The sequence below is a fragment of the Physeter macrocephalus genome, chromosome 19 (genome assembly GCF_002837175.3).
Source record: "Physeter macrocephalus isolate SW-GA chromosome 19, ASM283717v5, whole genome shotgun sequence".
Classification (NCBI taxonomy): domain Eukaryota; kingdom Metazoa; phylum Chordata; class Mammalia; order Artiodactyla; family Physeteridae; genus Physeter; species Physeter macrocephalus.
The window spans coordinates 18,899,973-18,926,023 of NC_041232.1; the positions used below are offsets into that span (position 1 = coordinate 18,899,973).

At 38.3% G+C, this 26,051-nt stretch overlaps 1 protein-coding gene across 4 annotated transcripts in view; it reads left to right on the forward strand.

The window, feature by feature from the left end:
* KNTC1 (kinetochore associated 1) overlaps positions 1 to 26,051 on the forward strand; it is a 72,198-nt gene that overhangs the window by 2,892 nt on the left and 43,255 nt on the right. For 2 of the 4 annotated variants that reach the window (XM_024121041.2, XM_024121040.2), the window contains exons 3-24: positions 4,195 to 4,315; positions 6,036 to 6,151; positions 7,041 to 7,119; positions 7,708 to 7,785; positions 8,674 to 8,708; positions 8,986 to 9,096; positions 9,903 to 9,996; positions 10,350 to 10,402; positions 10,648 to 10,763; positions 11,114 to 11,168; positions 11,897 to 11,995; positions 13,735 to 13,778; positions 13,882 to 13,947; positions 14,356 to 14,431; positions 19,016 to 19,141; positions 19,232 to 19,321; positions 19,731 to 19,784; positions 21,644 to 21,705; positions 24,186 to 24,297; positions 25,384 to 25,527; positions 25,712 to 25,768; positions 25,862 to 25,963. In XM_024121041.2, coding sequence (XP_023976809.1) covers positions 4,195 to 4,315; positions 6,036 to 6,151; positions 7,041 to 7,119; positions 7,708 to 7,785; positions 8,674 to 8,708; positions 8,986 to 9,096; positions 9,903 to 9,996; positions 10,350 to 10,402; positions 10,648 to 10,763; positions 11,114 to 11,168; positions 11,897 to 11,995; positions 13,735 to 13,778; positions 13,882 to 13,947; positions 14,356 to 14,431; positions 19,016 to 19,141; positions 19,232 to 19,321; positions 19,731 to 19,784; positions 21,644 to 21,705; positions 24,186 to 24,297; positions 25,384 to 25,527; positions 25,712 to 25,768; positions 25,862 to 25,963 — 1,890 coding nt within the window. The remainder of the gene's footprint in view (positions 1 to 4,194; positions 4,316 to 6,035; positions 6,152 to 7,040; positions 7,120 to 7,707; positions 7,786 to 8,673; positions 8,709 to 8,985; positions 9,097 to 9,902; positions 9,997 to 10,349; positions 10,403 to 10,647; positions 10,764 to 11,113; positions 11,169 to 11,896; positions 11,996 to 13,734; positions 13,779 to 13,881; positions 13,948 to 14,355; positions 14,432 to 19,015; positions 19,142 to 19,231; positions 19,322 to 19,730; positions 19,785 to 21,643; positions 21,706 to 24,185; positions 24,298 to 25,383; positions 25,528 to 25,711; positions 25,769 to 25,861; positions 25,964 to 26,051) is intronic. The other 2 variants (XM_024121042.2, XM_055080398.1) reach the window with 2 other exon arrangements.

Below are 26,051 nucleotides of genomic sequence, written 5' to 3' on the forward strand. Positions count from 1 at the left end.
AGCGGCCATGGCTCACGGGCCCAGCCGCTCCGCGGCATGTGGGATCTTCCCGGACCGGGGCACGAACCCGTGTCCCCTGCATCGGCAGGCAGACTCTCAACCACTGCGCCACCAGGGAAGCCCTAACTTTCTTCTTTTAATAACTATTCCACCATTCTCACACCAGGCTTGAAACCTTATTCTCTGCCTTTTATGGAAACTATTGCTCTTAGTTTTTTATCTTTGATTAGCTTTCTCAGTAATTTGCTTTTGATAAAATTTTGATGATCGTGGTAAACCAAAGTTTCTTTTAGAGAAAGTTCAAATGATCTTCTGTCACAGTATTATAGCCCAGGATTCCTCTACTTCCCATAGTAAGTTAATGTAATGTTTAATTCTCTAATTAAGGAAAAAAATTGTAAAAGAACGGAGAAGAGACCAGACAAGATTTGTATTTTCTAGGGCTAGAAAGGCAGGGCCTCCTCTGGGGAACCTTATTCACAAATGGCCTCAGTGTAGGCTTTTGATTTTTCTTCAAATGAACATTCAGAGACACTGACCAATAGGGATTTTTTTAAAAATCATTCTTTATTCAGCTTGTATCCTGTTGTCAACCTTTACTGCTTTGTGGCATTTAAAGGTCACAGAATTTATAAATTTTATGAGTAATACAGATAAATTGTGTTCTTTGGCATTAAATTGTTTATTTGTTAAGGCAAAAGTGTAAAGAATACCATAAGTTCTGTAATGAGAAAGTGGTATTTCTTTATTTTTTTTAATATTACCAGCAGCCTTAAAAGATGGAAGTGGCCCAGGCCACTTGATCTCTGAAGGCTCCTGTTGAAAAATAATAGTGTGTAGAGCTTTGAATTCAGTTAAAACTAAAATTCCATTTGTTATTAGCTTGGGGCATTACTTGTAGCAAATGCTATGTTCACAACCCATGCTAGGCCCTTGGTAAGGTAACATTATCTCTTCTTTTTAGGATCTTTCCTTAAAGTTAGGCAGACAGGACATAAGCAATAAAAGATATCTTAAAGTTAGGCAGACAGGACATAAGCAATAAAAGATATCTATCTAGATGTGCAAGTCAGTATATGAGAAATACCAAATGAATGGTACAGACAGTAAATGCAGTAGGAATTCAGAGGATGGAGAGCTCACTGTGGGTTGGGACAATTTAAGGAGCATTTCATAAACTAGCACCTGACTTGGGCCTTAAGAAAGAAAAGGGAAAATGAAAGCACAGCTTACCAAAATATGTGAAATGCAGCAAAAGTAGTGCTTAGAGGGAAATTGAATGCATATATTAGAAAAAAAGAAAGATCTAAAATCAATAATCTAAGTTTCAAGTTAGGAAACTAGAAAATGAAGATGGAGTTCCCTGGTGGTCCAATGGTTAAGACTCCATGCTTCCAATTCAGGGGGCACGGGTTCGATCCCTGGTCAGGGAACTAGATCCAACATGCCGCAACTAAGACCTAGTGCAGCCAAATAAATAAATAAATAAAATATTTTTTAAAAGAAAGAAAGAAATAACAGAGCAAAAATTAATGAAATTGAAAATAAGAAATCAATAGAGAAAATCAATTAAACCAAAAGCTGGTTCTTTGAAAACATGAATAAAATCTATAAGCCACCAGCCAGGATAACTAAGAAAAAAGAGGGAAGACACAAATTACTAATATCAGGAATGAAAGAGGGGGCATCACCACAGATTCTGTGGACGTTAAAAGGATAATCAAGGAATATTATGAACATCTCTATGCCCACAAATTTGATAACCTAAAGAACTGGACCAAGTCCTTGAAAAACACAATCTGCTAAAACTCACACAAGGAGTAAACAACCTGAAAAGGTGACATACTGTTTGATTCCAACCCTGTAACATTCTGGAAAATGAAAAGACGGTGAAAAAAAGATCAGCGGTTGCCAGGGTTTGGGGGTTGGAGGGAAGGTTGACTAGGCAGAGCACAGAGGATTTTCGGGTAGAGAAAATATTCTGTATGAGACCGTAATGCTAGATGTGTGTACCACAGAATGTACAACACCAAGAGTGAACTGTAATGTAAACCCTGGACTTTGGGTGATTATAATGTGTCAGTGTAGGTTCATCAGTTGCAACAAATGTATCATCTGGTGAGGAACGTTGACAATGTGGGAGGCCATGCATGTGTGGAACACAGGGCTATGTGGGACATCTCTATAGTTCCCTTTCAATTTTGCTATGAACGTAAAACTGCTCTTGAAAATTAAAGTCTTGGGAATTCCCTGGTGGTCCAGTGATGAGGACTCTGCACTCTCACTGCCAAAGGCCCGGATTCAATCCTCGGTTGGGAAATTAAAAATCCCACAAGCCTCCCGGCACAGCCAAAAAAAAGTCTTAAAAAGAAGAGGGGGAAGAGCAGTCCAGGCAGAGAAAACAGCCTGGGAAGACCCCTAGGACGTGTAGCACAGTTTCTTCTTTGCGACACTTTGGTGTAACTTCACTAGTTGAAGAAGCAAGTTAAGAGTATAAGCGGGATCAGGGGCTTCCCTGGTGGCGCAGTGGTTGAGAATCCGCCTGCCAATGCAGGAGACATGGGTTCGAGCCCTGGTCTGGGAAGATCCCACATACTGCAGAGCAACTAAGCCCGTGAGCCACAACTACTAAGCCTGTGCTCTAGAGCCCGCGAGCCACAACTGCTGAGCCTACGTGCCACAACTATGGAAGCCCGCATGCCTAGAGCCTGTGCTCTGCAACAAGAGAAGTCACCTCAACGAGAAGCCCACGCACCACAACAAAGAGTAGCCCCTGCTCTCCACAGCTAGAGAAAGCCTGCACGCAGCAACGAAGACCCAATGTAGCCAAAAATAAATAAATTTATTTTTTTAAAAAAAGAGTATAAGAAGGATCAGAATGTAGTTTTCAAAAGTTACACCTGCAGAAGGTGACCATTGAAACAGGTATAAAATGAGCTGATTGGCTTAGTTTGTCAGAGAAGATTAAGAGTAATTAACATTTATCCCAGCATATGCTACAGGCAAGGTTCCCTTCTAAGCCCTTTACATGAATTAATTCATTGAATCTCCATACCAGCCAGCGTTGTAGGCATTATTATTATTATTCCAGCTTTACCAGAGAGTCAGTTGAGGCATTTGCTTGAGATTACTCAGCTAATAAGTGACAGCATTCTCAAATACTGAGCCATCTGACTGCTTCAAGATTATGCGTGGAGGGCTTCCCTGGTGGCGCAGTGGTTAAGCACCCACCTGCCAATGCAGGGGACACAGGTTCAAGCCCTGGTCCAGGAAGATCCCACATGTAGTGGAGCAAGTAAGCCTGTGCACCACAACTGCTGAACCTGTGCTCTGGAGCCTGCGAGCTTCAACTACTGAGCCCGTGTGCCACAACTACTGAAGCCCACGTACCTAGAGCCCGTGCTTCACAACAAGAGAAGCCACCGCAATGAGAAGCCCACACACCGCAACAAAGAGCAGCCGCCGCTCACCACAACTAGAGAAAGCCCACGCACAGCAACAAAGACCCAATGCAACTAAAAATTAATTAATTAATTTTTGAAAAAAGATTATGTATGGGAAGCTCTAATCAATAGAAGCTACAAACAGGAGACTCAGGTTTGGCTTGCATTGTGTTTTGTAAAATGTTGACTTAGTTGCCAATATTTAAAAATTAGAATATTTCACATAAAGATCCAGATTTTCTTGCTAAATTAGAAGCTGTGGCCATGCCAGGATCGCATTTCCATGGGGCATTCACCTGACTGACTCTGCTCTCTTTGGTTTATGTGGGGCCTCGTGTCCTCCAGTTCACAGTCCCCCTCCCTGTTGTTTCCCAGACCCTGAGACTTTATGCCAGTATTGGTTCATTCATTTATCTGAATGCCTGTTGGCTTCTCCAGGCATAAGCTTGGCTCTTAGGAAACAAAGACTTGTACTTTCGAATCCTTTGCCCTGTTCTAGCAACCCTGGACTATTTCTCTGTTCTAGGCTCTGAACGGATTCAAGATATATCATACAAAGAAAAGCTTGACTAATTAGATATATATATCATGCAAAGAAAACCTTGGCTAATTAGATATATGGGCTAAAGAAAGAAGGCCTATCAAGTGAAGTTTAAAACTTGGTTGCCTGTGACTATGATGATACTATTGATAGGTATTGTTAAACACGTATAAAAATGTTTTATTTTAGTCCTGCTTTTCTCTCCCACAGGCCTCATTAAATCCAAAACTACAAGCATGCAGCTTAAGTGATGGGTTTATTATTGTAGCAGACCAATCAGTGATACTGTTGGACAGTATTTGTAGATTGCTTCAATTGCATCTTATATTTGGTAAGTCTAATGTAATGCAGTAAAATAAATTGGAAGTCAACTATATCTTGCTACCAATTTCTACAGCATTGCTTTTTCTTTACTCCATTATTTATAAGACTCGAAATTACACTAATTTCAAGAAATTAATCTTGAGTGCCTTGTGCTGAGTACCAGACGGAGCAGGTACTGAGATGATCCCTTCTCTCAATAAGTATAAGGAAAAACATACATGGAAAGCAACAATTTATTTGCGTGGTTTTTGTGGTAGAATACTGTAGAAAACAGTTGAGCCCAATTATGTTTAAGTTCCTGAATCTTATACATAATTTCAATACCATCAACAGATATTTGAATACTTTTAGCACTATAAAAAGTTTTTAAAAAGTACTTACGAATTAATTCTCTATTGAGTTAAAGGGCTTTAAGTGTGTATATGCAAGTATGGACTTCAGAGTAAATTAAGGGACAGAAGTCAGTGATTATGCTGGAAAATAGGTGATAGTATTATGAAATTTTTTCTGAAATTTTGAGAGAAAGATGGTTATTGAAGTGTTTGCGTAAGAACAGCTGAAAATTAATTAATTATTTTTAAAAAGAACATAGATGAAAAGGAATTAGAAGGTATGCACATAAGAACAAAATCTTGATCACAGTTTGCAGGAGAGAAACCCATATTTTGTGGAATCTTAACGCATCTACCCTGATGGGTCCCCAAGATTCACAGTTTCACCAATGAAAAGTGAGGCTGTGTTTACATATAATACTTTTTTTAAATAAATTTGTTTGTTTATTTATTTATTTTTGGCTGCGTTGGGTCTTTGTTGCTGTGCGTGGGCTTTCTGTAGTTGCAGCGAGCAGGGGCTACTCTTCGTTGTGGTGCGCAGGCTTCTCATTGCGGTGGCTTCTCTTGTTGTGGAGCACGGGCTCTAGGCACGTGGGCTTCAGTAGTTGTGGCACGTGGGCTCAGTAGTTGTGGCTCATGGGCTGTAGAGCACAGGCTCAGTAGTTGTGGCGCATGGGCTTAGTTACTCTGCAGCATGTGGGATCTTCCCAGAGCAGGGATCAAACCCATTGTCCCCTGCATTGGCAGGCGGATTCTTAACTACTGTGCCACCAGGGAAGTCCCTACATATAATACTTTCGTATAAAGATATTGCTGCTGAATAATTTTAGTTATAAGCAATTTATATGTTACTGCTTTTATCTCTTAGTCTTCCCCTCTCAGTGTTCATGTCATTCCCCCTGGCCTTCTTGCTGTGTGCAAGCAATAACTTCCTCACCTCCTTCAAGTCTTTGTTCAAATCTCACCTTATCAAAGGGGGCTCTCCTGAGCACTCCAGTTAATACTGCATGGCTCTTCTGAGTTCTCTTTCCCTGCTCTACTTTTTCTTTTTTCCAGAGAATTTATCACCTTTGTGTATGTCATACAATTTGATTACTATGCTGACTGTTTATCATCTATTTCTGCCTTAGAATTTGAGCTTTATGAAGGTGGGACTCTTGTTATTATTCTCAGATATATGCGAAAGGCCTAGAACAGTGCTTAGCGTATACGAAGCGCTCAGCAAATATTTGTTGACAAAGAGTCAGTAGCATTCATTTTTACATTAGTCACTACTTTCATGAAATATTTAAAAGAAGCTTAAAGAGTTGACTTTTAATAACAAAATTTGCAATATTTTGTGTTGAAAATAAACATTTTCAGAGGAAGCTTGTAACTTTGACTTGAAATTTTCAGATACTGAAGTGGATGTGGTTGGCCTATGTCAAGAAGGAAAGTTTCTTCTGGTTGGGGAGAGAAGTGGCAACTTACATCTTATTCATGTAACATCAAAGCAAACATTACTCACCAATGTAAGACCCTGTTATGTTTTTCATCTTCACTATCTAAATTCTAAATTATCTTTTAGACAGTTAAAGCTCTAGCAAAGCATTACTTGATTTGTGGCCTAAATTAAAAGAATAATGTTTCTTTACATTGAATTTAAGAATCATACCTTAGAAACTGTCTGAAAAAAAAGTGCACAACCTAAAAGTTGAGAATTATGTTTTATTGGGCGGACTTTCTGAGAACTTCAAGCCCGGGAGGCAGCCTCTCAGATGCTCTGAGGGACGGCTCTGAAGAGGTGAGGGAGGAGCCAGGATACATAGGAGTTTTACAAGGTAGACCAGGTAGTTGGAACATCAAAAGATTACTGTTAAAGAAAACCAGGTATATCGGGTTAATAAATTCATCGTTTTCTAGGTATGGAAGATGCAAGGGTCTGGGCTCATTGAAAGTATTCCTTTGATATACACCTTTGCTGTCTAGGGCCAGTATCCCATGCTTTTCCATCCTCAGTCCCCTCAGGATGCACAGCTGGGAGTTGCTTCAATGGCTGATGGCTTGACAGTGGGCAGCCTGTTTATCTCCATCCTGCGTTCCCTCTTGGCCTGATGGTCGCAGCCTCCTTTGTTTGCTAATATGGCAGGCAACATTTATCATCCACAAAACATATGAAATAAATGCAAAATTGAAAAAGTATGGTTTGAAGATAGTATACTTGTCCAGAACAGTTTTGTATTGAAAATAAACATTTTTGGAGGAAGCTTGTAAATAGTTTTCCATTTGAAAACTAAAATGTTTGGAATATAGGCAGAATTATTGCTAATGATAATTGATATCCCTAGAGTTTTAAGAATATAATCCTTGACTGTAATTTTCTGGGTTTAATCTTACCATTTGAAATTAATTTGCAATTAGGCTTTTGTTCAGAAAGCTAATGATGAAAATCAGTGTACTTACCGGAATCTTGTTATTGAGAAAGATAGTTCAAATGAAGGTAAGTGTTCTTAATTTCTTTTTTAATGTCTTCTTATTAATACCCAGTCAAAAAATCAGATTAATAGTTAATATATTATGTAAATTAATTGGTGCTACCTACACAATGTTAAACTTTCTAGGGATGCAATTAATATTATTTCAAAAAACAAAGTTTTTGATTTTAGCTTTTTTCAGAGGCTTAAATGTACTCTTCTTAAGTATAATATCCTAAACTTTTTACAGTTTTGAGAGTTCTATAGATTATCAGGGAGACATAATATTCTTTTAATATGTTCTTATGGGTTTCAGTGTATTTATCATATTTCTTTTTAACAAATGTTAACTGGACCTTAATTTATTTTGATGTATCTGAGTTTCTTTTTTCCTGGCAAATGAAATTTGGTTTATAGACGTTTCAAAGAAGTTAACATTGTTTTTGCAAATAACTTACCAATTCTTTGTAAATAAGCTTTGTATTGTTACTGTGTTATTTTATTATTAGACTTTAAATGAGCAAATGGACATACTTTTAAGCTAGATCCAGACCCTGGTTTAAATTTTATATCATGTGCCTTTTAAAGAAACTGGCTTGATTTTATTTTAATAGGTACCTATTATATGCTGCTTCTTACAAACAATGGATTTTTTTGTATTACTAACCTTCAGCTTGTAAAAATTCAACAAGGTAAGTAATGTATTATTTTCTTATTACTGATTTGCAGCAATATTTCTTATTAGTTTTCCAGGTAAATTTTAAAATAGACTCTTTAAGAATATTTTAGTTTAACTACATTCTATGATATTGGGTATACTTTAAAGTATTCGTAATATACTTATTCTCCACAGTTAGGGCTACAACAGAATCTGAAGAAATATTTATTTATAGCCTTCAAGGACTTTACAACTTAGTTGGGGAGACAGGAGTTGCGCTAGCATAGTAATAAATGCTTTTTGATGGAATGAGTGAACCTGGAAACTGAAATGATTTTGTAAGTGTTAACAATACAAGGCAATAATCTAGAGTGTGCGCTAAGGGAGTGGTGTGGACCAAGCCCTCTGAGCTGGCAGAGATTGAGGAATTGATTCCGGGCATGTATTCAACAAATATTTTTTAAAGATCTACTCTGTGCTAAGAATGTGCCAAGTTCTGGGGATACAACGAGATTTAAGATACAAGGTTCTCTATAGTTTAATGAAGGAGCCAGACAAGTGAAACAGCTCTTCCAAAAGGGAGTGCAAAGTGATGAAGACTTCACAGGTAGGACTTCAGAGCTTGAATAGGAGAGTTGGAGCAGGGAGAAGACCATCTTAGTAGGAAGAACCTTTGAAGGGAAGGTGTGGAGAGACACTGTAGGGACCATAAGGCAGCCTGGCTGGCGCCCTGAGTACATGCCACCACAGTTTATTTCATTGGTCAAGGGCAAAACTGAAAAGTCACCAGCACCTTATGAATTTCTGACCAGTGTTCCTCTCACTAGATTGCATGTAATTTAACCTTGACACAAAAGGGGAGATTCATATGTATTTTATAGGTTATAGTATAAATTTAGCCTACTTTCTCTTTTTCATGCAGCGATTGAAAAGGTAGACTTCCATACGGCAAAAAAGGTAAGAAGACAAAACCACATTGTCTTCTTGAAACTTAGATTTAATGTCAGTTTAGGAAAGTGTTTCTGCATAATTGTCTAATGGTTGATATTTTGGTAATTAGCATGATAAAACATTTTAATAACATTCCTATTTTAAAAAATACTTTTATAGCTATTGATTTAAACTGATTTTTTATCAGTCTTTCCAAGGAATTTGGACTATGGAGCATATATATAACATTCTTATTTTTATTTTATTTATTTATTTTTTCATTCTTATTTTTTAAATCTTGCAGTTACAAGGACAAATCAAGTCCAGTTTTATTTCTACTGAAAATTGTCATACCCTTGGTTGTCTCAATCTTGTGGCTGGTGATTTAGCAAGCGAAATCCCTGTGATAATTGGGGTAATTCCTTTTTTTTATAAAACTTTGGGCTTTTTTTCTGAAATGTTTCTTCATTAAAACATAGTTTTGGTAAAGTTACGTATTAATTTGTAGTGTATAACAGAAACGGGAATTATAAAATGAAGGTCATAAAATTAACTCAACAAGTAAAACTAAGTCTCTGTGTTGGAAAAAATATTGCATCTTTATTTTCACTAATCTCTACCTGACATTTAGCATGTCTTTCAATTATGAGTGTAGGCAAAAACAACACCAGCAAACAAAACATCTAATATTATATTCAAGGAGTAGGCAAAAATTCTATATTGAATTATATTATTACAGCATTTACAACATTTTTACTTGCCAAATTTATATAATATGTTAAGAAGCAGTCACTTTTCCCCGTTTTGTGTATCTAGTTCAGTATTTCATCAGGGTTTCAAATAATTTGAAACAAATATTTATGAATTATTTTCAAATATTGGTAGTTATTTTAATGAAAATACTTCATCAAAGGTTATCTTTATCTTGTAATGCTGGAGGAGGTCTTGAAGCTTACCTGATGTCTCTAGAGTGAGTTTCCTGAATATTCCTCCTCCTTATTAAATGTTCAGCAGGAGTCTACAGCAGGAGTTCACTGTTTTTTCCATTCTGTTCTGTTGAAAACAAACTAAGAGAGGAACTAGATGATAAGAGCTAGCTGGGCTTGAATATATAAATATATTTTGAAATTAGTCACATGTACAGCTTAGATGTTTCTACTTGGAGGAGAATTCAGATCTAGACCCAAGTTTGTAATTGACATACTATTTTCACTTCTGTAGGGAACTGGTAATTGTGCTTTCTCAAAATGGGAACCAGATTCTTCTAGGAAAGAGATGACCATTAAGAGTGTTATTGATGCAGAGATTATTGAAGGTAAAATCAGTTAATGAAACTACTTTTGGTTCTTGTGAGTTGTCGTTTTCATGTCAGTACACTAAGTCTGGCATATGAGCCATTTTACCAAACCTTGGAAACAAGCCAGCTTAGTCTGATGATTGTCCATGTATTTGGCTTCTTAGCATGTTGCAATTGTTACTCTTCATTTTGGGAGGTTTTACGTTTTAGTGATCCTCCAAAAAAGTAGAGAAACAGGAATAAATGGGAATGGGAACTTCTTTTTTAAGTGTAGTTCTGCCTTTCCATAAATATGTTAGTTTACTATTTTAAATATGGCTATATGTAACCCAGAAACATAGTCCTTACACACCTTGTTTTCTCTTTTGTAGGTGCAAAGAAGTTCCAGCTGATAGACAATCTACTTTTTGTTCTTGATACCAATGTATGTTTCTGATACTTCCCCTTAAGTATTTTCACTTGGTGTTATGTTTAACAACAGAAATTTTGTCGAACTTAACAAAGACAAGGACTTTAGCCAGGGTAGATTACTATCAATTTTTTTTTTTTTTTTTTTAGATTACTATCTTGTGTAATGTGCTTTATTTCAGTTACGTATCAAAAGATAGATTCCAAAATGTAAATTTTTAGTCGTTAAGAGGACGTATCGATGAAATGTCTCTTCCGCAGAACGTGCTGAGCTTATGGGATATTTACACCCTAACTCCTATATGGAACTGGCCCTCCCTTCACATAGAAGACTTTCTTCTCACCACAGAAGCAGATTCGCCTTCATCAGTCACATGGTACATTATGACGCTCATATTGATTTCCCTTCTGTTAGAACCAGGTTTCTTGCCTGGTTCTGTTCAGATCATTTCTTATGTGTTACATTCCAGATAACACTGTGAACAGACTGACAGGGTAAAGACCATTTCATTGTTAGCCAAATTCATTGAGAACAAATAGGCAGCACAAAAACCTCCAGGTGAATGTGTTAGAAAGAGTGTGAGTCTGGGCCATAAACATTCAGAAGTCAAGTTCAGTGTCTTCTGTGTGAATTAATTTTAACTTTTATACAAGGGTATCATTTTGACTTAGCTTATGTCTAGCAGTTGGCTTCTTTGATTCACTTAAAGCTTCTTTTCTCTTTCAGGCAAGGGATTACAAATCTCAAATTAGTAGCTCTGACAACTACTACTACTAAGAAGGTATTGGAAAATTTATATCACATTCGTCCATATTATGTGTTAGAAATAGCAATAGGGCTTCCCTGGTGGCACAGTGGTTGAGAGTCCGCCTGCCGATGCAGGGGACACGGGTTCGTGCCCCAGTCCAGGAGGATCCCACATACCACGGAGCAGCTGGGCCCGTGAGCCATGGCCGCTGAACCTGCGCATCCGGAGCCTGTGCTCCGCAACGGGAGAGGCCCACGTACCGCAAAAAAAAAAAAAAGAAAAAAAGAAAAAGCATTAATGTAAAAGTACTAGTTGTTGAGTAGTACTCACAGAATATTAGCTCTTAGTTCACACAGGTACTTGACAGATCAGAAATAACCCTGCAGAGCTCTTTTTTCTCATAAAAAAAAAAAGGTGTAAGTCTCAGCTCCACATTTTAATTGGAGCATTTTAGGAATAAAAATGTCTATGTTTATTATAGTGATACTTATGTAGTTCTGGCACTGAGGAATTATATTTGCCTTAAAAACAAATTGTAGAATGGACTCCAGGTACGTGGATTTTCATTTAACAGATTTAAAAGATAGGATAGAACATAATTTTCTATGTAACATTTAAATAATACAGTAACAGATTTACTTATTTTTTGCACTTAACTTTGTATCAAGTGTTTTAATCTATGCCCTGGATTGTGAAGTGCTGTCTTGTGCTCATAGGTTTATATTGACCTAAGACATTAATTGCTGTCCTATTTTTCTTAGATGAGAAACCTCATGGTCTATTCATTACCTATGATGGAAATACTATATTCTTTGGAAGTATCTAGTGTTTCTTCTCTGGTCCAAACAGGAATTAGCACAGTAAGTTGATGTGTATTTTGAACTAATATATTTTTTATAATTGAAAAAAAATAAGAATAACTAAGCTAAACATGAGTGGAACCTAGTAGAATACCTGGATAGATCTCAGGTAAACCATATTTATTGTTATCAGAGGTCCTCAAATATATTTACAGGAGGTCAGTCTTCATTTAAAAAGAAGGAAATTAATCAAATAAAACATCAGTCAATTGCACATTGAATTTTCTTGTCTCTCCACAGGAAATACAGATGATTGTTAATTTGGGGGAGGTTATTGCTTGCTTTTTTTTGGCCGCTTTGGGTCTTCGTTGCTGCGCGCGGGCTTTCTCTAGTTGCGGCGAGCGGGGGCTACTCTTCGTTGCGGTGCGCAGGCTTCTCGTTGCGGTGGCTTCTCTTGTTGCCGAGCACGGGCTCTAGGCACATGGGCTTCGGTAGTTGCAGCACTCAGGCTCAGTAGTTGCAGCACACAGGCCCTAGAGCACGCAGGCTTCAGTAGTTGCAGCGTGGGCTCCAGGGCACACGGGCTTCAGTAGTTGTGGCTCGTGGGCTCTAGAGCACAGGCTCAGTAGTTGTGGCGCACGGGCTAAGTTGCTTCGCAGCATGTAGGATCTTTCCAGACCAGGGATCGAACCCCTGTCCCCTGCATTGGCAGGCGGATTTTTTTTTTTGAATTTATTTATTTTTGGCTGCGTTGGGTCTTCATTGCCGCGCGCGGGCTTTCTCCATTTGCAGCGAGTGGGGGCTACTCCTTGCTGCGGTGCGCGGGCTTCTCCTTGCGGTGGCTTCTCTTGTTGCAGAGCTCGGGCTCTAGGCGCGTGGGCTTCAGTAGTTGTGGCGCACGGGCTCTAGAGCGCAGGCTCAGTAGTTGTGGTGCACAGGCTTAGTTGCTCCGCAGCATGTGGGATCTTCCTGGACCAGGGCTTGAACCCGTGTCCCCTGCATTTGTAGGCGGATTCTCAACCACTGCGCCACCAGGGAAGCCCCTGTTTTATCTCTTTTTATATACACACATTGTATTTTTCCAAACCATTTGGAAATTACTTGCAGACATCATGACCTCTCACTCCTAATTTCAGCAGGTATCTCCTAAGAGTAAGACCCACAAAATTTAACATTAATGCAATACTATTATGAAATATGCCATCCAAATTCAAATTTTACCAATTGGGCCAATTACTTGAGAACTTTTTTTTGTTCCTGACCCAGGATTCAATCATACATCACGATTTGAATTTTGTTGTCATGGTCACATGGTAGTCTACTTTAGTCTCTAAAACTTCCCTAGTCTGTTTTTGTCTTTTCGGACATTGACATTTTTCAAGTCGTAGCCGGTTGTGTGGTAGATTGTCCCTCTATTTGGATCTGTGTCTCGTCATGATTAGATTCATGCTAAGATGTTTGGCAAGCATCCTGCATAAATGTTACTGTGTCCTAACTGCATCACATTAAAGGGCTCATGTCCACTTGTCCTGTTATTGGTGCTGTTAAATTTGATCACTTGGTTAAAGCAGTTCTGCCAGATTTTTCCATTGTAAAGGTACATTTTCCCCTGTATAATTAGTAAGTAATTTCCATGGTGTTATTTTGAGACTATGGGAATATCCTTTTCCTCACCCGTTTTTCCCAGTAATTTTAGAATCCATTGATGGATAATTTCTGCCTAAACCAGTTGTTACTCTAGTAACTATAAAGTGAATTAATTCTATATTTCAATTTTAAACATGTTTTTGCTATTGTAGGATACCATATACCTTCTGGAAGGAATTTGCAAAAATGATCCAAAGTAAGTCCTGTTTTGTTTATCAGATAAGTCGTTAAATAATAGCAAAGTTAAAATTTACTTACTGATGTTAAATGACAAATGTCAATATTAAAACTTTTTTCAGAGTATCTGAAGACTCAGTCTCTGTTTTAGTACTCAGATGTCTTACAGAAGCTTTGCCAGAAAACAGGTAACTACTTGTGTTTTGTTTTGTTTTTTTAATAATTTATTTTATTTATCTATTTTTGGCTGCACTGGGTTTTCGTTGCTGTGCGCGGGCTTTCTCTAGTTGTGGAGAGCGGGGGCTACTCTTCATTGAGGTGCACGGGCTTCTCCCTGCGGTGGTTTGTCTTGTTGTGGAGCACGAGCTCTAGAGCGCAGGCTCAGTAGTTGTGGCGCACGGGCTTAGTTGCTCCGTGGCATGTGGGATCTTCCTGGACCAGGGCTCGAACCTGTGTCCCCTGCTTTGGCAGGTGGATTCTTGACCACTGCGCCACCAGGGAAGCCCTCTTGTGTTCTTCTAAGCCTTACTCCTTGATGAAAAGCTTGAATTCCCTGATTAATAAAAATTTTACTGAAATTTCTTTCAATTTATCAGATTGAGTCGGTTACTTCACAAACACAGATTTGCTGAAGCCGAGAGCTTTGCCATTCAGTTTGGACTAGATGTTGAGGTAATTATTCATGTATTCATTCATTCATTGAAAGCATTTCTTCATGTGCTAGAGGCTGTGGAGACAAATATGTAAGACATAATGGGAATTTAATGTGATCAGGCCTATAATTAAGATACGACCAAAGTAGAGTAGGGATTTAAAGGAGATATTGACCCTTAAAGTAGGGTGGGAAGACTTCGTGGAGGAGGTGATTTTATGTCAGATCTTGAAGATGTTCCAGATAGTCCTGGGAGAGGAAGGGAATTCTAGGTGTTAAGACACATGAAGAAAGTGAAGGAGGCTTATGGTGCTTCCAGGAACTCCTAGTAATTAGATAGGACTAGGGTGTAGGTTATATGTGCATAGAAGGGAAAGGAGATGATGGAGAAGGAGAGGGTCAGAGCCTGGAGGGCTTGGTATGCCCTGCAAAGGATTTAGATCTTATTCTGCAGGTGATGGGGAGCTACTGAGATTTTTAAGCTGGAGAATGTCTTGATTAGGTTGTCATTTTGTAAACATGGGAAATTGTTTGGAAAAGGGTAAGTCTAGAGGTGCAAAGACCAGTTGAAGAACTGACACAGTGCAGTGAGGTGGAGACATACAGGAGGGAAGGTCTGATGAGAGAGGTGTATAGGAAGTGGAAGCAGTGGGGCTCAGCGATCAAACATAGTGGGGGGTACAAATGTCAGGAGCAGACTAGCAGGACTCTGGCTCAGCGTACTACAAGTAAGTCCCTTACATATAAACGAATTCCATTCCAAGAGCACATTCATAAATCCAGTTTGTTCAGAAGTCCAACAAAGTTAGCCTAGGTACCCAACTAACACAGTCGGCTACATAGTACTCTACTGTAATAGGTTTATAATACTTTTTTTTTTTTTAAATAAGATGTTGGGGGTAGGAGTTTATTAATTTATTTATTTTTACTGTGTTGGGTCTTCGTTTCTGTGCGAGGGCTTTGTCTAGTTGTGGCGAGCGGGGGCCACTTTTCATCGAGGTGCGCGGGCCTCTCACTATCGCGGCCTCTCTTGCTGTGGAGCACAGGCTCCAGACGTGCAGGCTCAGTAGTTGTGGCTCGCGGACCCACTTGCTCCGTGGCATGTGGGATCCTCCCAGACCAGGGCTCGAACCCCTGTCCCCTGCATTAGCAGGCAGATTCTCAACCACTGCGCCACCATGGAAGCCCAGGCTTATAATACTTTTCATACAAATAATACATAAAAAACAAACACACAAGAAATAAAACATTTTTAATCTTACAGTACCGTACCTTGAAAAATACAGTAGTACAGCACAATAGTTGGTGCTTCTTAGCAGTGCCAGGTTCATCACCGCTGCTTTTAAGCTTGCTTCTGGAAATCCTGGGCTTGAAATAAAGATACTGTACTACTGTACTCTATCCAGTACTGTAAAGTACACAAAAGCACAACCACTTGTAGAGGATGCACGCATGTGACAATGTACGCCAGACATGTGAACTAACTTACGTGATTGGACATGTGAACGCACGTTCGCGTCTTGGAAAGTTCGCAACTTGAAGATTCGTATGTAGGGGACTTACTGTAGTTGGAATGTGATGGCATTACTTAAAATAAGGAATATGTGTGGAAGAACAGGTTAGGGGTAAAATAGGAAGGGTTCTGCTTTATAAAAACTGCCTGTAAGGGATCTTATAAAATGACGCTGTCTGATAGGAAGTTGGAGAGTGATCTGAGCTGAATCTAGACATAGGTAACACCGGAGGAATGGCTCAGACCACTCAAGGAGAATGTGTGGAGTAAGAAGAGATCTGAGGATGAGATACAGGGGCACCAGCACACGGGGGATAGAAGAAGAAGGGCTATAAACATATTTGGGAAGAAAACCACACAAATGTACGATTAAAGAAGCCAAGGGGGACTTCCCTGGCGGTCCAGTGGTTAGGACTCCTTGCTTTCACTGCCGAGGGCAGAGGTTCAATCCCTGGTTGGGGAACTAAGATCCCACAAGGCGTGAGGTGTGGCCAAAAAAAAAACAAACAAACAGTTTAGTGGGGAGTGATCAGCAGTTGCAAATACTACCAATAAAATCAAGTATAAAAACTGAAAGTTGTCTGTTGGATTTGGTGATTAGGAATTCATTGATATCCCTTGAAAAGTCCTGGGAAGTAATGAAGGATGAAGCCTGTTGGTAGTGAAGAACTAACATTTGTTAAGTGGGTGGTGGGTACCCATGTGTTTGTTGTTTTAAAAATGTAGCATTTTATATTATGTAACAACCTATATGGGAAAAGAATTTGAAAAAGAATAGGTACCTGTATATGTATAACTGAATCACTTTGCTATATACCTGAAGGTAACACAACATTGTTAATCAACTATACTCGAATATAAAATAAAAAGTTTAAAGAAAGTAGCATTTTAAAACATGCAAAACAATTCTGTATATTGTTTAGAAATGTATATGAGTAAAGCAGTATATAAATTAATGGGATAACAAGCACCAAAATCAGAATAATGGATACTTCTGGTTCAGGGAAGAAGGATGATTTATTTGGAAGAGAAAGTAATATTAAACTGTAATATAAATATTATAAATTATATTGTATTTACGTTAAATATAATATAAATTATATTATTAAATATAAATATATTATTATAAATTTATAATATATAATATAATAAATTTATTATTTATTGTAAATATTAATATAAACTATATTATCAAAATTTTAATTTAGGTGATAAGTACATGAGTATTTGTTATATTATTACCTTTTTGAACATCTGAAAGTTTCATAATAACTAATTTTTAAAAAGAGCAAATGAAGCAAAAAAATCAAAACCAGTGAAAGATGTTTTCAGGGAGTGGAGACACAGAACTAGAGAAACTGCTGAGACACAGAACTAGAGAAACTGCTCTTTTGTATCACTTTTAGCTTTCGGAGCCAGAGAACCCATGTTAAAGTTGGTATTTTGTTTATAAAAAAGGAACCTGAAATTTTGACTTTGTCTAACACAAGCTGTTTCTAGCTGCTAAAGAACCTTTGATAGACTGGGAATTCCCTGGTGGCACAGTGGTTAAGAATCTGCCTGCCTCAGGGAGATCAGCTCCGTGCTTTGTGACCACCTAGAGGGGTGGGATAAGGGAGGGTGGGAGGGAGACGCAAGAGGGAGGAGATATGGGGATATATGTATATGTATGGCTGATTCACTTTGTTATAAAGCAGAAACTAACACACCGTCGTGGAGCAGTTATACTCCAATAAAGATGTTTAAGAAATAAATTAATTAAAATAAAATAAAATAAAATGGTATGCCTCACTAACCTGAGTTAAACTATATCAATTTAGCAAATCACTTAGCAAAGAAGTAGTGAGAACCTTGCTAAGTATAGGGATTGTGGGAACACCGCCCCCTTTCTCTCAGCTTAAAGTCTAGTGGAACACATCTTCAGTGGCTAATAAAAGTACAAAAAAAAAATAATGAATCTTCCTGCCAATGCAGGGGACACAGGTTCGATCCCTGGTCCGGGAAGATCCCACATGCCGCGGAGCAACAAAGCCCGTGCGCCACACCTACTGAAGCCCGCGTGCCTAAAGCCTGTGCTCTGCAACAGGAGAAGCCACCTCAATGAGAAGCCCTCGCACCGCAATAAAGAGTAGCCCCCGTTTGCCGCAACTAGAGAAAGCCTGTGCGCAGCAATGAAGACCCAATGTGGCCATAAATTAATTAATTAATTAAATAAAATTTAGAGAAAAGAACCTTTGATAAACTTAGAAAAGTAGACGTGAAACATAATTGTGTGGTATTCTCCTAAAAACCAGCTCCATTCACTTTTTTTTAAAAATATTTCAGTATTAATTTCCTGTTTTTTAAAAAAATTAATTTATTTATTGTTTTTAATTTTTGGCTGCATTGGGTCTTCGTTGCTGCGCGCGGGCTTTCTCTAGTTGCATTGAGCCGGGGCTACTCTTCGTTGCGGTGCGTGGGCTTCTCATCGCGGTGGCTTCTCTTGTTGCGGAGCATGGCCTCTAGGCGCACAGGCTTCAGTAGCTGTGGCACGCGGGCTCAGTAGTTGTGGCTCATGGGCTGTAGAGCGCAGGCTCAGTAGTTGTGGCGCACGGGCTTCGTTGCTCCGCGGCATGTGGAATCTTCCCCGGCCAGGGATCAAATCCATGTCCCCTGCATTGGCAGGCGGATTCTTAACCACTGTGCCACCAGGGAAGCCCTCCATTCACTTCTGAACAGCAAAATTTCAGACACATTACTTACCCTCTCTTGAGCTTCAGTTTTCTTGATTGTAAAATAGGGATCTTAGTATTTACCCCATAGGGTTATGAGGAGGTGCAAATGCTTACTTAGGTTTTTATGAGAGTTAACTGAGATAATTCACATAAAGCTCTTAGTACACTGCTTGTCACATTTAGTGAGAACTCGGTAGAAATGGTTTCCATAACACTTTGTAATCTGGATTACCTTTCAGTTATCTAAGTGTTACCTTCTTTAATGCTTATTCTTGAACCACATGAATATTCACATTTTTTTTAGCATGCAGTGTAAGATTTCATCCACAGGCATTATTTTGCTTCAAGTTTCTTGATGTGGCATGTTTATATTACAGCTTGTTTACAAAGTAAAATCAAATGATATATTGGAGAAACTAGCTTTGAGTTCTCTGGACACCAGTGAGCAGAGCGAATGGCAGAAACTTGTAGATGAAGCTAAGGAAAATCTGCATAAAATCCAGGTATGTTTTCCCTGTTGTATACTAGAATATTCAGATCGATGGATTGATCAACATTACGTTGCCTTACCATGTCTGGCATTTATGAAACAGGATGATGAATTTGTGGTGAATTACTGCTTGGAAGCTCAATGGATAACCTATGAAACAACCCAGGAAATGCTAAATTATGCCAAAACCAGGGTAAGTGTTTCTGATCTTTGTGCATGTTAGTTTGTCTTATGCAAAAGAAGTAATTTGCAAATAACTGAATGATTTTTCCCATAGACCTTTTTTAAAGTGAATTTTTTTTGCTCTTCCGAATGATGCCAGTTTTGCTGTAGGTTGTCCCCTCACTCGCCTGTAAATGAATACCATTGCTAGTTATATTCCTTAAAATCAAGGTGTAACAGATGGGCAAAATGTGAGCTGTTTTCATAAAATGCATTATTTTTAAGATATGTAACTTCCTTATTGTTCATTGTTCATCTCAGAGTTCAGTGCAATTTAATTTTTAAAGATGATTTTTTCCTTTAATTCACAGGAAATCCATCTTCTTTCATGAAAAACCTAGTATAGCCGATATTCTAACCGTGTGTCTTATTCATCTTAGCTTTTGAAGAAAGAAGATAAAGCTGTTCCTATATATTCTGATGGCTTAAAAGAGGTAATTACATTGGGTTTATAGGTTAATTTGGGAGTGAATATACTGTTACAATATCCTTTTTTTTTTTTTTTTTGCTGTACTTGGGCCTCTCACTGTTGTGGCCTCTCCCTTTGCGGAGTGCAGGCTCAGCGGCCATGACTCACGGGCCCAGCTGCTCCGCGGCATGTGGGATCTTCCCGGACCGGGGCACGAACCTGTGTCCCTTGCATCGGCAGGCGGACTCTCAACCACTGTGCCACCAGGGAAGCCCTACAATATACTTTTGAATTCAAGATAGGTCTGTATTTTTTCAAGAGCAAGTTATTTTAATACATTTTTTCCTTATTGCAAAAGGGGAATAATAATAATACTTACGGGTTATTTTGAGGTCAAATGAAATATTTCCTATAAATCATTTTGCATAATGCCTGCTATTTCAAATAATTGTAAACTGATGATAGCTATGATGGTGCCAAAAATATATGTGTGTGCACATGTACATACAGATCTTCCTCAGCTTATGATGGGGTTACATCCTGACCAACCCATTGTTAAGTTGAAAATCCTGCAAGTCAGAAATTCACTCAAGGGGGGCTGGTGGTGGTGGGATGAATGGGAGACTGGGATTGACATGTATACGCTAATATGTATAAACTGGATAACTAATAAGAACCTGCTGTATAAAAAATAAATTAAATTTTAAAAATAAAATTAAAAAAATAAGCTGCAAGGATATATTGTACAACACAGGGAATATAGCCAATATCTTATAGTAACCATAAATGGAGTATAATCTCTAAAAATTGTGAATCACTATATTGTACATCAACTATACTTCAATAAAAAATGTTTTTCAAGAAAAAAATGCACTTAATACACCTAACCTACTGAACATGATAGCTTGGCCTCACCTACTTTAAATGTGCTCAGAGCACTTATATTAGCCTAGAGTTGGGCAAAGTCATCTGACTCAAAGCCTGTTTTATAATAAACTGTCAAATAGCTCATGTAATGTATTGAATACTGTACTGAAAGTGAAAAAACAAAATGGTTGTAAGTATATCGGTTGTTTGTGATTATGTGGCTGACTGGGAGCTGCAGCTCCTTGCTGCTGCCAGAGTCACAAGGGAGAATCGTCCTATATATTATTGCTAACCCAGGAAAAGATCAAAATTCTAAGTATGGTTTCTACTGAATGCGTTTTGCCTTTCCACCATCATAAAGTCCAAAAATCTTAAGTTGAACCATTGCATGTCAGGGACCATCTATATCTATATCTGTATCTATCTTTATTTATTTATTTATTTATTTTATTATTTTTTTTTTTTTTTGCGGTACGCGGGCCTTTCACTGTTGTGGCCTCTCCCGTTGCGGAGCACAGGCTCAGCGGCCATGGCTCACGGGCCCAGCCGCTCTGCGGCATGTGGGATCTTCCCAGACCGGGGCACGAACCCGTGTCCCCTGCATCCGCAGGCGGACTCTCAACCACTGCGCCACAGGGAGGCCCCATCTGTATATTTTTTAACTCTTATCTCAAAGTAAATGTTTAGTATAATCCAGCTAGGTTTTACCATAAAGGCATATTTATAAATCAGTGGGAAAACTAATTGATTTTGAAAGGCACCTACAATTAAGGCACCTACAGATACCTTCCTTTTTGCAGGTTTATTGCATTGAGTGTGATTGGAAATATTTCCGTTATTTCAAGTTTTTTTGTTTTGTGCTAAGTAAAGGCAGTCATATTTATGGGAATTGACCTGTAATATGGGATAAAATGAGAATATGTACAAGACTTCTGAAACAGAATGCCTAATTTTTGGTGTTTTTTATTTTAATATTATTGCACACAACATTCAGACTGTCAGGTAATTTCTTTTTAGGTACTAAGGGCTCATGCGAAGTTGACTACTTTTTATGGAGCATTTGGACCAGAAAAATTCAGGTATGTGCATTCCCCATTTTGAATTCTGGATTATGAATTAGATTTAAGTTTGGAATGTTATAAAAGATATAGCATTGCTTTGAGTGAGTTTGTGTTTCTGGGGGGTTCAATGATGGAAAATGTTATCTTTCCTGTTAAGCTTTAGGTACTTCCTACATCATCCATTGGAATTGATACATTTGGAAGGCAGATTTTTTTTTTTTTTTTTTTGCGGTACGCGGGCCTCTCACTGTTGTGGCCTCTCCCGTTGCGGAGCACAGGCTCCGGACGCGCAGGCTCAGCGGCCATGGCTCACGGACCCAGCCGCTCCGCGGCACGTGGGATCCTCCCGGACCAGGGCACGAACCCGTGTCCCCTGCATTGGCAGCTGACTCTTAACCACTGCGCCACCAGGGAAGCCCTGGAAGGCAGATTTAAATAAACATACATTTTGCCTTAACAATCCACTTCTGGAAATTAATCCTGTTAGATATACTAACGTGCACCAAGAATATCTTTATTGACAAATATGAGATCTAGTTACCTTATAGCTAAGACAAATTTATTTATCATGATAAACTAAAAATGAAGGAAGCTTTATTTTTTCTCCTTATAGCTATTCAGTTATCCTGATACTATCATTAAACATTCTATTTTTTCACTGCTCATTGAAATGTTACCTTAATCACATGCTAAAATTCTCATGTGTATTTAAGTTTCTGCAATATAATTGTATTCACTTGATTTCATCTCTCTATTCATTCACCAGTAGCAAATAGTTTTAATTAATGTAGCTTTAAAGTGTCCTATTAACTGGTAGACTAGTTCTCCTATACTTTTCTTATTTTTCAGAATTTGGGCAGCTACTCTTTTCTGTATGACACTTGGAGTCAGAATCAGCTTATCCAGTTTTTTAAAAATCTTATTTTTATTGGATTTTTTATTATTTATTTTTATTGGGAATGTGCTGAACCTAAAATCAATTTGGGGAGAACCAGTATCTTTACAATATCAAGTCTTCATATCAGTAGTTAAGGGCAGTATGTGTCTTCCTACTCATTCTATCCTTTTTTTTATGTTCTTGAGTGGTATCTACTCAGTTGTCTTCATATAGATTTTTTACATTTTTTTTTGTTAATTTTGTCTTTCTTCCTACTTTTATAAATGGGACTTTTCTCCATTGTATTTTCAAAAGGATATAGAAGCTATAGATTTTTTTAAATTACTTTTAAACCAGCTACCTTATTGAATTCCTTTTTCACTTGCAGTAATATTTCAGTTGGTCTTGTTTTTTCCAAGTATATAATTATATATGGAAATAATGATAATTTTGCTTCATTTTTTTCCTCATTTTTTTTTCCTTGCCTAATTTCATTGACTGGTACTTGTAGAACGTTTTTGTTTTGGTTTTTTTTTTTTTGATGTGGACATTTTTTTTTTAAGTCTTTATTGAATTTGTTACAATATTGCTTCTTTTTATGTTTTGGTTTTTTGGCCATGAGGCATGTGGGATCTTAGCTCCCGGACCAGGGATCGAACCCACCCCCCTGCATTGGAAGATGAAGTCTTAACCACTGGATCGCCAGGGAAGTCCCATGTAGAACATTATTAAATAATGGTGGTAAATAGGCATCTTTCTCTTGTTCCTGATATTAGTGAAAATGCTTATTTTGTTTTATCATTTAAACATGATACAGGCTTATAGGGTTTTGTCTTTTTATCTTTTTTTTTTTTTTTTTTTTTTTTTTTTTTTTTTTTTTTTTTGCGGTACGCGGGCGGTACGCGGGCCTCTCACTGCTGTGGCCTCTCCCGCTGCGGAGCACAGGCTCCGGACGCGCAGGCTCAGCGGCCACGGCTCACGGGCCCAGCCGCTCCGCGACATGGGGGATCTTCCTGGACCGGGGCACGACCCCGTGTCCCCTGCATCGGCAGGCGGACTCTCAACCACTGCGCCACCAGGGAAGCCCTCTTTTTATCATTTTAAGGAAGTATTCATCATCTATTTCTGAGCTTTAATTAGGACTGGATAGTCACTACAGCTTTGTTGGTTATAGCAAAAGACTGGAAGTAACCCTAATGTTCAACTGTGGGCGTCTAGTTAAATTATAGTAAATCCATGCCATGGAATAATATGTAGTCCTTAAAAAGCATAATATCTATATGTGCTCATTTGGTACAAGCTGCCAAGATAATATAAAATGAATTTTTTTAAGTACAAATAGTATACATAAAAAACTCATTCATTTTAAAGTTAAAAATGTTTGCTTGTATATGTAATGATTATCTCAGGAAGGAGAGCTATAACTTCTGGGGGAGATACAAGAGTTCTATAGGTCTGGGATAAGAAGGAAACTTACTTTTCACTGTATAATCTTTGATTCTTTTTTTAACTCTGAGGAAAAAAAAACCTAGTTAGAATGCATAATGATATCTACTTGTAACATATAACCTTAATATATATTTTTTTACTACTAACTTCTTTCCTCTCTTTGACTTTGCAGGGGTAGTTCTTGGATTGAATTTCTGAATAATGAAGATGACCTAAAGGATATTTTTTTACAGCTAAGAGAAGGAAACCTTGTTTGTGCACAGTACCTTTGGCTGAGACATCGGGTAATTTGTTTTGCATTTTTTTCTTAATGGCTTTATAGCTCCTGTGAGAGGTGATTGAATCAGTGTTGGAAACTAATAGCGTGGCAGGAGTGACTGGGCAATGGGGTGTTTTCAGACGGTTTGATAAAATATGACCTGTCCCAGAGAAAACTATCCTCTGATGATACTAACTCAGAGGAAATATTATACATAAAATATAAACTTATGTTATCTCATCATTCAGAGTGTAGTTAGCTCCTAAACTTAGGTCAAGAGGTAACATTTTATTAAGCAGTTTATTGATGGGCTTTCTTATGTAGGAATGGTGGAGAGGGCAGTCCTGTTGCAGCTCCGACTGTGGAAAAGGATTGCCCATTGTAATTGCTGCTCCGAATCTCCTTAATGGTGATATAGAATATTAGGTCCAAAGCTCAGTATATGGGTGTGATGCTATTAAAGACACATGCTTGTTAGGGTTTGTACTGTCACCTCCAGTTAAGTTTTCCTTAGAATGCCATCTCTGCCTGTTCCTCTGCCTCTAATTTATTAACTAGTACTTGCTGCCATGAGGTTTCACGGAATTTGTGGCTACCAACTTGAATCATTTGCACAGAGTAAATCACCTTTAAGGGTCGTTACATCAGTAAATTTTTTTTTTAATAAAATTATTTTATTTTTATTTATTTATTATTTTTGGCTATGTTGGGTCTTTGTCACTGCGCACAGGCTTTCTCTAGTTGCGGCGAGCCAGGGCTACTCTTTGTCGCTGTGCGCGGGCTTCTCTTGTTGCGGAGCACGGGCTCTGGAGCGCGCGGGCTTCAGTAGATGCAGTGCGTGGGCTCAGTAGTTGTGGCTCGTGGGCTCTAGAGTGCAGGCTCAGTAGTTGTGGCACACGGGCTTAGTTGCTCCACGGCATGTGGGATCTTCCCGGACGAGGGCTCGAACCCCTGTCTCCTGCATTGGGAGGCAGATTCTTAACCACTGCGCCACCAGGGAAACACAGTAAAATATTTCTTGAAATGACTTTCTAATAGGTCTTTCCCTCTTGGGAGGCTATCGGTTTAAATTTGTTGGATAAATCTTAGTTTCTCACTCTGTATGATTTAGGCAAACTTTGAAAGCAGATTTGATGTGAAAATGCTTGAGAACTTGCTCAACTCAATTTCTACACCAGTCTCTTTGCAAAAACTTTGTCCATGGCTTAAAAATGATGTGATCCCATTTGTGAGAAGAACTGTACCTGAAGGACAGGTAAGTTGCCTTCAGTGTTTTCACTCCTGATGATTCTATTTTTTACATTATATCGTTGAAGATTAAGTCGTGCTAACACCAGTTAGTTCATTTTAGTGTCTCTTGAAAGACTACGATGGAGGTTTTAAATTATTTCAGTGATTATTTATTCGTATCAATACTTTTTATGATATATCTATTTCAGAAAGTTCTTGCAAAATGGTTGGAACAAGCAGCCAGGAACCTTGAACTAACTGATAAGGTAATACCAGTATAATTAGCACTGAAAAAGCATTTCCAGTACTCCCCATGGCATAAAACATTATTTTTAATGGTCTCTAATATTTTTTTAAAGGCAAACTGGCCAGAAAATGGGCTTCAACTGGCAGAGGTATTTTTTACAGCAGAAAAACCAGATGAGTTAGGATTGGCGTCCTCTTGGCGTTGGAGTTCCTTGGTATGATATGAAAAACAAATTTTTAGTAATAAAACATTTAATTTATATTGAAGGGTTTGTGTGTATTTAGACACATATCCACTTCTTA